Source organism: Macaca thibetana, chromosome 17 (genome assembly GCF_024542745.1).
Source record: "Macaca thibetana thibetana isolate TM-01 chromosome 17, ASM2454274v1, whole genome shotgun sequence".
In the NCBI taxonomy this organism is placed as follows: Eukaryota; Metazoa; Chordata; class Mammalia; order Primates; family Cercopithecidae; genus Macaca; species Macaca thibetana.
The window spans coordinates 27,886,973-27,899,907 of record NC_065594.1 but is presented as its reverse complement, the minus strand read 5'-3'; the positions used below and the strand labels follow the sequence as shown (position 1 = coordinate 27,899,907).

The following is a 12,935-nucleotide window of genomic DNA, read 5'->3' as shown; positions in this document are numbered from 1 at the left end:
ACCTTCAGATGATTTCTTCTTGCTCATTAACATCCTTTTCTTTCACATTGGAGAACTACCTTTAGCATTTCTTGTAGGATGGGTCTAGTATTGATCAAATCCCTCAGCTTTTGTTTGTCTGGGAAAGTCTTTAATTCTCCTTCGTGCCTGAAGGGTATTTTCACCAGATATACTATTCTAGGGTAAAAGATTTGTTTCCTTCAGCACATTAAATATGTCATGCCACTCTCTCCTGGCCTGTAAGGTTTCCACTGAAAAGTCTGCTGCCAGATGTATTGCAGCTCCATTGTATGTTATTTGTTTCTTTTCACCTGCTGCTTTTAGGATTTTTTTTTTTTTTTTTTTTTTTTTTTTACGTTGGGAGTTTGAATTAAATGCTTTAAAGTAGTCTTCTTTGGTTTAGGTCTGCTTGGTGTTCTATCACCTTCTTATATTTGAATATTCATATCTTTCTCTAGGTTTGGGAAGTTCTCGGATATTATCTCTTAGAGTAAGTTTTTTACCCCTATCTCTTTTTCTACCTCCTCTTTAAGGTCAGAAAGTCTTAGATTTGCCTTTTTTAGACTATTCCCTAGATATTGTAGGCATTCTTCATTGGTTTTTATTCTTTTTTCTTTTGTCTCCTCTAACTGCATGTTTTCGGATAGCCTGTCTGCAAGCCACTAATTCTTTCTTCTGCTTAATCAATTCTGTCATTAAGAGGCTCTGATGCATTCTTCAGTATGTCAATTGCATTTTCAACTCTAGAATTTCTACTTGATTATTTTTAGTTATTTCAATCTCTGTATTAAATTTAATCTCTGTATTAAATTTATGATAGAATTCTGAATTCTTTCTCTGTGTTATCTTGAATTTCTTTGAGTTTCCTCAAAACAGTGATTTTGAATTCTCTGTCTGAAAGGTCATATATCTTTGTTCTCCCAGGATTGGTCCCTGGTGTCTTATTTAGTTCAATTGCTGAGGTTATATTTTCTTGGATGGTGTTAGTGCTTGTAGATATTTCTCAGTATCTGACAGGACAGTGAGATCTAGGCAATCTCATTAATCCTTAATTTCCTTATTTATAATATATATATATACATATTTACATTTGTACATTTTAGAAAACATATATTATAAATCCTTGCTTTCTTTTTTATAATATGTATATTATAAGGTTGTTGTATGCATGCCAGAAAAAAATTAACAAAAAGAATATGAAATTTAAAAAAAATAAGGTTGTTGTGGAAATTGGATAATACCTGTACAACTCTTAGCATAAGTGCCTGGCACAGAGTAAGCACTCAGTATTTGCTGCTGTGAAGGTGGAGGTAGAGGTAGTAGGGAAGAGGAGGTACTGATCAATGTGGCAAAGGACATGGTTGTAGTACAGAGAGTGGCACTCATCCCAGGGGAGAATACTCCTGAACTGAATCTTAAAGAACAACAGAGTTCATGAAAAATGAAAGCGCATTGGCAAAGATATAGAACCATATAAAATGTTGTGTATATGTGCTGCAGCAATTTGGTGCTAATAGAACTTGATGTAGGAATTGGAAATGATAGTTAGCTGATGAGACTGGAAAAGTTGGCCACTGTCACGTCATTGAAGGTACTGGACTTTTTTCTTTCTTTCTTTTTTTTTTGACACGAAGTCTTGCTCTGTTGCCTAGGCTGGAGTGCAGTGGCACGATCTTGGCTCACTGCAACCTCTGCCTCCCAGGTTCAAGCGATTCTTCTGCCTCAGCCTCCCAAGTTGCTGGGACTACAGGTGTGCACCACCACAGTTGGTTAATTTTTGTATTTTTACTAGAGATGGGGTTTCACCATATTGGTCAGGCTAGTCTTGAACTCTTGACCTCCTGATCTGCCCCCCTCAGCTTCCCAAAGTGCTGGGATTACAGGCGTGAGCCACTGTGCCTGGCCTTTTTGTATTGGACTTTTTTCTAAGCAAAAGGGAGACGTTGAAGAGTTTAAGGAGAGAGATGGCATGGTCATATTTGCATTTCTAGCTAGCTCACTCTGATAGGGTGAGGATGCTTTGAAGTGGAGACAGTAACTGAAGCAAGCTCTTTAATAGTTCATTTGAGAGATGACGGCCAGAACTAGGGACATACTGATTGAGAGTGCAATGTCATTGTATTACTATGTTCTCACACTGCTGTAAGGAAATACCTGAGACTGGATAATTTATAAAGGAAAGAGGTTTAATTGACTCACAGTTCCACACTGCTGGGGAGGCCTCAGGAAACTTACAATCATGGTGGAAGGGGAAGCAGGCACAGACCTTCACATGGCAGCAGGAGAAAGAAGAGTGAATGAACAATGGGGAAAGAGCTCCTTATAAAACCATCAGATCAAGTGAGAACTGATTCACTATCATGAGAACAGCATGGGGGAAACCACCCACATGATCCAATCACCTCCCACCAGGTCCTGCCCTCCACACGTAGGGATTATGGGGATTACAATTCATGATGAGATTTGGGTGAGGACACAGAGCCAAACCATATCAGTCATTCTTGTACATATTTTTCATATAGTAAACTCAGGTCCAGTCCAAGATTTCTTTTGAAAAACCAGGCTAGACAGGTTGTAAGGTATATGAGAGTGCAGGTCTTGTCCATGAGGACTCTAAGAAGCCCTATCCATGATTGCATATCTGGTTCCTCTGTCTCACTGATTCAGTGATCTCTTCTATTCCTGTAGGCTAGATATGATTTGTTATGATCACCTAGATCAAATACTTCCACCTAATGGAAAACCCACTTTTTTTTTTTAAGTCAAGGCACTAGGGTGAAGAAGAGTGAATAAAGTGATAACTTGAAGGCAAAAAATACTAGAAAGTAGATCAAAGAAAAAGGAATTTGATTTTAACCTACATTTTACTAAAATCTTATTTTCTTCATCTATTTTCCTTCCTTATTCATGAAGGTTTAAAAATGATAATCATAATTTTTTTCTTGCATAAAGGTAGACAGTGAAAAAACAAAGAATTCAGTTCTGTTGTATTCACTTTATGTCCTCCTGTGCTCTGTGGGAAATGGACTTCCAGTTGGTCAAATTTCCCCCAGCGCAAATCCTGCGGCAAGGAGCTGCATCCATTTTGTAGATAGGGGTCTGTGGGAAGAGTAAGTTAACGTTTTTTGCATATTAGAAAGGATGGTACCATTTCTGTCTGTGTGTGTATGTATGTAAGTATATATTCCACATACTATACAATTCATCCATTTAGAGTGTACAGTTTAATTGCTGTTTGTGTCTTTAACAGGGAAAAAAAGATGTGACCCAGATATTTAACAACATCCTGAGAAGACAGATAGGCACTCGGAGTCCTACTGTGGAGTATATTAGTGCTCATCCTCATATCCTGTTTATGCTCCTCAAAGGGTAGGTACATGGCTTCCTTTCAAGTAGGGCTAAGTTTTTAATTGTTGTTGAAAGTACATAGCATTAATCTCATTTGAGATATGATCAGTTCCCTTTTAGAACTGCAGTCAAGGTATTTGTCTTGCGTGAGGTCAGCCCTCTAGATCTGTCTCTGTGATTACTTAGGCTGCAGCAAAATCCTTTCTTTGCACCTTAATGTTTCTAAATGTTACGTTTCCATTTACTGCCTGCCTTTCCTCCACAGTTCTGCTATTTCTGTCTCTTCCTATTACAGTATTGCTTATGCTTCCCTATCTGCCCTATTCATAGCTGCCCACTTACCCTTTTCCTGACTGCTTGAGACTGAATGCCCTCAATATACACACAAGCACACACATATATATTCTGCTTCTGGGAACTGAAATACAGATATGAGAGTTTTTCCAGTAGCTAGCATCTGCCAAGGTGAATGTATGTGGGTCTATAGGGAAGCCATTAAAAATGAAGTTGAGCTAGGTAATAGAATTCCTGATTATTATTTTTATGTACACTTATTTATAAATGTTTCTTGGGCATTTGGGGGCTACTCTGAATCATAATGACTGGAGATCTGGGTGTAGCAAAGCTTGAGGACAGCAGACCATCTTCTTCCTCCCCTTGTCTTTCTACTCCACTATCTTAAACCAGCACATCTCTTTATTTTATTATATTCCTGTTTTCAATCCTGCTGTTTCATACCTAGTCCATCTCACCTGTGTTCATTTTCTCTCTTGTACATTTTAAATATTTAATTGTATCAAAATAATACATTGTTTAAAAATCAGATATATCAATAAATAGTTCTTTACCTCTTTCTTTTTACTTTCTTTCATATATGTGTGTGTGTGTGTGTGTGTGTGTGTATATATATATATATATATATTTTTTTTTTTTTTTTTAAGACAGTGTCTTGCTCTGTTGCCCAGGCTGGAGTGCAGTGGTGCAATCTTGGCTCACTGCAACCTCTGCCTCCGGGGTTCAAGCAATTCTCCTGCCTCAGCCTCCTGGGTAGCTGGGATTACAGGTACCCACCACCACACACGACTAATTTTTGTATTTTTAGTAGAGACAGGGTTTCACTATTTGGTCAGGCTGGTCTCGACCTCCTGACCTCAAGTAATCTGCCTGCCTCAGCCTCCTAAAATGGTAGAGTTACAGGTATGAGTCACTGCGCCCGGCCTCTTTGCCTGTTTCTTCTCCATTTTTCAGTCCTATTACCCAAAGACAACCACTTTTATCTTTTTTATTTGTTCATTTGTTTATTTGTTCATCATTGTTTTCATCATATATTTACCTCTGTGTTACAAATAATGGGCTTCTACTAATTTTTCATTTATCAATTTTAAGCAGTATCTTTGACAAGATAAACTAGATGATAGTCTTTTTACTGCCACCATTATTCTATTTCCTTTCCTTTATCTTCCTAATAAACTTTATCATAATTTTAAATTTTAATAATCACATTTAGATTATTATGACTGTGTAGTTATTATTTATTAGTGAGAAAAGTAGTATACTGTGATTACTTTGGTTTTGCGTACAAAATAATTGTTTTACTGGAGAATTGTTTCTTCAGTTCTGGAAAGGGAAAGATCCTTGTATCATGTATTAGTTAGGGGATGCAAAGCCTCTATAACACATAGACCCCAAAGTGAAGTGGCCTCACAGCAAGTTAAGTATATTTCTCATGTAATAGTGCAGAGCAGATGTTCTAGTTCATCAGGGGGTTCTGTCATCTTCAGCATGTGCTATCTAAGATCACTTTGTTCATTGCCATTTCAACCCACAGAAAGGTGAAAGTATATAAGAGATTTTATGTGTTTAGAGGATGACAAGAATTCTGGTGTGACTAGAGCTCTGTGTGAGTCAGAGGGAAGGGTGCAGGATGAGGTTGGAAAGACTGAGACCAGATTATGAAGAGCTTTCCAAGTCCTACTGGGGAGTTTGAATGTCATTCTGTAGGCAACATGGAGTCATCCAGGGACTAGACATGAGGAGTTCTGGTGGCAATGTAGAAAATGGCATGGGGTGGGAGGCTGAGATTCCAGCTTGGAAGAGTCTAGGGAAGAGATTATCAACAGAACTTTAATGGAGATACTGAGAATGAAGAGAATGAGTATTTGAAAACATTTCCATTTCTTTCCAATTCAAAAGTAATACATGGTTATTATTTAAAAACTAAAACATTTGAGAAATGTATAATAGAAAAAGAAAGTGCATCCCATAATCTTTCCATAAGAAATCATTATTGACAATTTGGGGACTACACCTCTGGTTTTAATTCTCTATTACAATGATTATTCCTCTGTTTTTCAACCCAAACTTTTAACTCATTCCTTCACATCCTGTTTTGTATAAACCATTTACTCATTGTTTGCTATGTGCCAGCTATTGTAATGTTTTACTTATGTTATATTGTTTACTTTCCAAATACTATGAGGACTACATATTATTATTATTATTATTTTTACCATTTTACAGATGAGGAAACTGAAACTCAGAGAGAGTAAGGATATTGCTCAAGATTATACAGCTAATACATGACAGAGCCTCGTTTTCCATGCAGATCTGACACTAAATCCCATGTTCCTTTCCATGAATATACCTTTAAGAAGATTCGAGGACCATTCAGATGTGAAGGGAGAGGGAATTGTTGATGCTCTTGAGGACAGGGTAGTGGAACAGTTGTACCATAATCAGTTTTACCTGTCACCATTTTCTTTCTTTTTTTTTTTTTTGAGATGGAGTCTCGCTCTGTCACCCAGGCTGGAGTGCAGTGTTGCGATCTCGGCTCATGCAAGCTCCGCCTTCTGGGTTCAAGCAATTCTCCTACCTCAGCCTCCTGAGTAGCTGGGACTACAGGTGCATGCCACCACACCTGTCTAATTTTTTGTATTTTTAGTAGAGACAAGGTTTCACCTTGTTAGCCAGATGGTCTCAATCTCCTGACCTTGTGATCCGCCTGCCTTGGCCTCCCAAAGTGCTGGGATTACAGGCATGAGCCACCACACCCAGCCCGTGTTACCATTTTCTAATTTAGCACTGAATGCTAGAGATTTAGCCCTTCTTAAAAGTCAGGATTTTTACTGAATTATCTCTTGTGAAGTCACTTTAAAACCTAGGACATAACTTGATTGGTACATTTATACATCAAACAATAATATTAAATGAGAATATGATAGTAACATTCTATATAGAACCTAAGTTTAACCACAAAGAATGTAAGACAAAAAGCAATTGATAGTTGTCTATCAAAGAGAATTATCTGGATATGTGGTATTGAACATGGTAGAAAGGATTTGGAGCCCAAGTTTTATGAAAAGATTATAAATAAGGACTTACTCTAAATGAATTTGTCTTCTGGCTCAGGCAAATGACATTCTAGGGTACTGAAAGAACTTGAGAATGAGGTCACTGAACAGCTCTCAGTGATCCGTAAAGAACTGTGGCCAGTATGTTCCAGAAGGCTAATGTTAAAATCATAAATTTCTCCCAATTATCCATTTTTTTAAGTTTATTATAAAAATTTTTAAGCAGTTTCGTTTTGGCAATTATTTTATAGATGGTGCTATGTAGTTCATATTTCATCACATCAGGAGATGTACTTTTAGTAATACTAAGACCGAGCAATGGGTTTAGATGGTGACAGTCTAATCCACTATAAAGTTTCCCATCAACCTTAAATTGTTTTTCCATCCATTGATGAACATTGCCTGATTCTGTCATTTCACTAGAGGTGACAAAAAGGTAATTTTGAATTCTGTCATTTCTTTTGTATATTTTATTGGCTAAAGTAGTTTTATAGAGAATACTGTCATTCACCCATCACAGCTTCAGGCATTAGAATACTCTGAAGTACAGTTCATACCAGAGAGGCAGAATAAATGCTCAATTTTTTTCTTTTAATTATCATTTTAGAGAAAAGATATCCTAGGAACTTTCATTAGTGTCTAATGAGTTATTTCCCTTCCTCCCCCTGCCTTTATATATGTGTGTGTATAAATATATATATATTTATATATGTACACAGACACACACACTCTTCCAGTATCTGATTAACTAATGGATTGAATGTTTTCTATATTTAGTTCTACACATTTTTTTAATGCTCAGTTGACCATCTGTGGCCCCTTCTAGGTGATATCTCTTAACATATCTCTAAAATGATTTGTGAGAGCTTCCTTGCTTTCCGGTGTAACAAGATATGCCACCCAACTTGTACATTTGCTGACAAAGACCTGAAATTTCTACCAAGGATGTTGGTTATTTTTAGAGAGGAATGGTTCTTAGAGACTACAATCTGGATGCTAGGGGTGCTCATTGACACTGGATTGTTATTGCTTCTAGGCCTTTTTGGTAGACAGAATTAACACATTATTTTATTTATTTATTGAGACAGAGTCTTGCTGTGTTGCCCGTACTAGAATGTAGTGCTGTGATCACAACTCACTATAGTCTCACCTAGGCTCAAGTGATCCTCCTGACTCAGCTTCCCAAATAGCTGGGACTACAAGTGCATGCCACCACACTTAGCTAATTAATTTTTTTTTTTTTCATAGAAACAGGGTCCCACTATGTTGCCCAGGCTGGTCTCAAACTCCAGGGCTCAAGCAATCCTCCTGCCTCAGCCTCCCAAAGTGCTGGGATTATAGGCATGAACCACTATGCCTGGCCTAACTCATTATTTTTAGTCAGCAAATGTTTCTAGATTAGAAACATACCTTCTTGACTATATTGAAGAGGCCAAGTGTTTGTTGAATGGCATTTTACAAAAGTTTTCCAGGTATTTCCTGGCCTTGTTTACTTCCAGCAATAATCACAAAAGTCATTTTTCCCCTTACATAATGTAATCTTTGTTCTTAAATTGAAATATTCTTGCACAAGATCATTCTTCTAACCATTTTCTGTGTAATGATTACTGTAGCTCACTGCTAACTGAGACCATTGCTCTTATATTTTGGCTTTCATTGAATTTGAGAGAGAACTTTCATTATGCTGTCATTATTTAATGGGCATGCCTAGATAGTTGTGTGCCTTCTCCACACTGACACAGTTCATTATAGTCCATACTATATGATCCAAATTACAGATCAACAGGGAAGATATGATTCAATTCTCTAAAGCAGTGATTCAGCATTCATCAGATTAACCTTTACTGGGGACCTGCCATGGTTAGCCATTGTGGGAAATGCAATAATTAGGCAGGATCCTTGCCATCAGGAAGCTTATCTATGAGTAGAGTAGATTAGGTGAGTTAAATATTGATTCTTTACCAGACCTAAGGATATTAATGTTAGTGGGATTTGAAACTTAACATATGCTTATCTTTTGGAGCATTTCTTTATATAGCAAACAATAACCTATCAAAAGTCAATATACTAGAGGGTAGTCAGGTAGAAATGATCTATGTGGATTATAAATCCCTTAAAGAGTACTGAGGAGAATTGGTATTCTCTATATATTTCTGTATATCCTTATGTATTTCTAACTTTAAGAAGTTGTAATCTCAGAATGACAGATGTCAAACTGCTGGGATGAAATGACAAGTGTGCTGACCCAGAGGAGTCTTGGCTTTTTAAAACATTCTTTTGTTTCTCAAGAATAAACTCTCAGTGCATCACAGATGGTTTCAATAAGCTTCACGAAATGAAAGGAAAAAGAGAACTAATTATACCCAAAAGTTGGAGTGGAAACTTTTTATAGATGGTCTTAGTTTGGAAATTGAATTAAGAAATGAGAAAATGTTGGCCAGAGATGATGCATATTTTGTATAAGTCAGAGTTTGACTCTCATTAGAGTAGTATTAAGACATTTCTTCAGTTTGAGGTTCATTAAATTCATTATATGCATGCTTTGTGAAAAACATTATACTAGGCACTCTTTGGAGACTGGGGTAGGGGCAGGAGAAAGTAGCAATCAATGACAGACACCAAATGGAGATGGGGATAGGGGAGGAGAGGAGAAGGTAACAGGATAAGTAAAGCATAGCCCCAACAATTAAATTGATTGTCATGAAGTGAAGAAAATAGACCTATAGCAATTTACTGCAGTATAACATAATACTGAATGAAAAAAGTGTTAAAGAGAAATTACAGACAAGCTGCTGTATGAGTGTGAAGGGCAGAGAGAATAATCCTGAATCGTAGTGATTAAGAAAGGCTTCAAGGAAGAGGTGGCATTTGAACCAAGCCTTGAAAGACGAGAAGCATCTCAGTCATGGGAATGTAAGGAGAAGGGCATTTCAATTGAGGGAATGAGGGGCTCCAGGGAAGTAACGAACGTGATGGGAGATGAAACTGAAAAGTTAAGGTTTGGCCAAATTACAAAAGTCCACACATATCTTACTAATCAATAAATCTGGATTTTAATTGTCCTTCCCTTAGATTCTTTCTCTAGGCCGACAGCCTTTATTTTATACTCTCTTGAGTACTCTATCAATAAATGACAGCGCTTTTCTCCTTTACATTTCAGAACATATACCCCTCTTTACAACATCTTTAATAAGACCCCACCTGATAACTGTTCCTTGTGAGCCAGTAGCCTGAGTTTCAGGTTTTTCTATTAAGAGAAATTACTAGCACTATAAATTGGCATTCCTTATATGCTACAAAGAATCATGACTATCTGAATATATTAGCATTTAATGTTACTGCGAGTTATTCAGGAAATATTCAAATAATATTTGTGAATATCATTCAGCATAAACAGGACAAAAATGAATAAATACCACCCTGGTATCTTTGTTTGCTGTTTCTTCTACTAATATTTGTAAATTTGATATTGGAAAGTAGTCTGTTTCCTCTATTGAATCTTTATTCTTGAATCTGTCTTTCATGAAAATTCTATAATCTTATAAAGAATAGTTCATTACTTATTGTTCAACAAAATGTTGTTGCTAGTAGTTGATGAGTAATAAAATATCTTAAAGTTTTATAGTGCCATAAAAGTATCATAAAAACTAGTATTCAGTTGAAATGGTCAATGATATCTCTTTAAAAATATGGTCAAATTTTATTTTATTTTTATTTTTATTTTTTGGAGACAGAGTCTCACTTAACTTTCCAGGGTCAAGCAATCCTCCCTCCTCAGCTTCCTGAGTAGCTGGGACTACAGGCGTGTGCCACCATGCCCAGCTAATTTTTTCAGTTTTTGTAAAGTCAGGGTCTCAGCTAATTTTTTTATTTTTTAATTTTTTTTAAAGTCAACCGTGTTGGCCAGGCTGGTCTCGAACTCCTGAGCTTAAGCAGTCCATCCATCTCAGCCTCCCAAAGTGCTGGGAGTATAGGAGTGAGCAGTCATGCCCCACCAGATTTTTTTGGGGGGTGGCCCTATACTCTGCTCACTTCCCAGTGTATCACAACTATATCTTTCTTTGTTCTATTCTTCCTATATTTACCACACAATTGTCAACTGTATTATTTCAATACAGGGCTTGTTGTACTTGGGCTAAGCATTATTCATTTTCTTAAAATCTTATCACACACTAGAATGTATCTTAAATTTACTTAGAGATTGAATTTGACTTTGAGAGATTGTTGTTGTGTTAGAAATGGAACCAATCTAGTATGCCAGTCTTGAATTGTTTCACACAGTAGACGTTTTGTTTGTCTAGCATATTTTTTGCTGTGAGCCATGATTCCACTTAGGATTTAAGTGAGTCAATCAATCCACACCTATTGCATGCAAATCATATATTTATATAGGTCTCCCCTATTTTTTTCCTAAACTCCAGATAGGTGTATCCTACTGCCAAGGAGACACTTCTACTTAGATATCAGCCATCTCAAAACTAATGTGGTCAACCACAAACTCTTAATTTCTTTCTTTTTTTTTTTTTTTTTGAGACGGAGTCTTGCTCTATGGCCCAGGCTGGAGTGCAGTGGCCGGATCTCAGCTCACTGCAAGCTCCGCCTCCCGGATTTACGCCATTCTCCTGCCTCAGCCTCCCGAGTAGCTGGGACTACAGGCACCCGCCACCTTGCCCAGCTAGTTTTTTGTATTTTTTAGTAGAGACAGGGTTTCACCATGTCAGCCAGGATGGTCTCGATATCCTGACCTCGTGATCCACCTGTCTCGGCCTCCCAAAGTGCTGGGATTACAGGCTTGAGCCACCGCGCCCGGCCTAAACTCTTAATTTCTTTACTAACTTGTTCCTCTACTAGTTTATTCATCTTAATAAATAGCACCACCACCCACCCAGTGATTCAAGTCAAAAACATAGGAATCATTCTTGAATTCTTAGTTTCCAAATTTATTCCCTCACCCAAGTCCAGCTACATCATCAGCAAGTCCTGTTGACTCTTCCTCCGAACAGTATCCATCACCTGCCCACAGTCCTCTGTTCTGCTCCTGCCACCCCAGGCCAAGCCCCTGTCCCCTCTCCTGGGTTCTGCACCCATTCTTATATGTCTCCCGCTGTTTTACAGACATTCTCAACAAGAAGCCAGAGTGATCTTTTTAAATCATAAGTTAGCCTTGTCAATTTCTTGCTTTAAACTCTCCAAAGGCTTCACATTACACTTAAAACAAAACCACACTGCTTACCTTAGCTGACAAAGCCGTATCTGATCTGGCCCCTGCCCTTCTCTCCACCCTTGCCTCATTTCACACCACTCACGGTTCTTCCCCTACAATCAAATCATGCAGGTCTTATTTCTCCTCTGTTTCGCTAAGCCTGTTCTTGCCATGGAGACTTTGCACAGTTACTTTCCTTTGCCTGGAACATTTTGCCCTTTACTTTAGTCTGAAGTAAAGTAACTTAAGTAGTCACTCACACACACACACACACACACACACATAAGTAATCACCTTTATAATGTGGCGTATTTCATTGTCATCAGTTTTAGCAGCACTTCTCAATATATGAAATTATCTTTTCATTGTTTACATTCTGCCTCATCCCCCCTACCCCCAGCTGTCACCACGTTCATATTTGAGTGTATCTGAGTGTTTCAGATACACTCAAATTCCAGAATATGTCTAGAATAGTACCAGGCACATAGTAGATCTTCAGAGGGTATTGAATGAACCGTGACAAGTGGTATGTGTGTTTCCATTAACAGCAGTATTGAAATGGTTCTTTTGATGCCATTAATATTATTTTAATAGGATAACAGAATTCTCTATTTCTCTCTTGTTTACGCTTTAGATATGAAGCCCCACAGATTGCCTTACGTTGTGGGATTATGCTGAGAGAATGTATTCGACATGAACCGCTTGCCAAAATCATCCTCTTTTCTAATCAATTCAGAGATTTCTTTAAGTATGTGGAGTTGTCAACATTTGATATTGCTTCAGATGCCTTTGCTACTTTTAAGGTAATTTTTTTTTTCCAAATCAGCTAGGTCAATTTATAGTCACTTGGCCTCTGAAGAGGCAATTTAATTTTAAAAAGCAAGAAATTTTATTTCCTAGCCCTCAGCGTAGCCAACCTTGTATGATGTAGATCATAAGAGGCATCTGTAAATAGAATGCAGTTCATGAGGTCAGTCTGTCCTATTGCAGGAAAACAGCTCAAACTATTTGTCACAAGCTCACATGGACTGAAT

General features: G+C 37.5%; 2 protein-coding genes across 12 annotated transcripts in view; one reads left to right on the top strand and one right to left on the bottom strand.

The window, feature by feature from the left end:
* The window catches only part of CAB39L (calcium binding protein 39 like), a 135,994-nt gene that overhangs the window by 84,417 nt on the left and 38,642 nt on the right, over positions 1-12,935 (top strand). For all 11 annotated transcript variants that reach the window (XM_050766344.1, XM_050766345.1, XM_050766338.1 and 8 more), the window contains 2 exons: positions 3,251-3,369; positions 12,536-12,704. In XM_050766344.1, coding sequence (XP_050622301.1) covers positions 3,251-3,369; positions 12,536-12,704 — 288 coding nt within the window. The remainder of the gene's footprint in view (positions 1-3,250; positions 3,370-12,535; positions 12,705-12,935) is intronic.
* PHF11 (PHD finger protein 11) overlaps positions 1-12,935 on the bottom strand; it is a 211,056-nt gene that overhangs the window by 168,085 nt on the left and 30,036 nt on the right. The gene's annotated exons all lie outside the window — the stretch shown is intronic.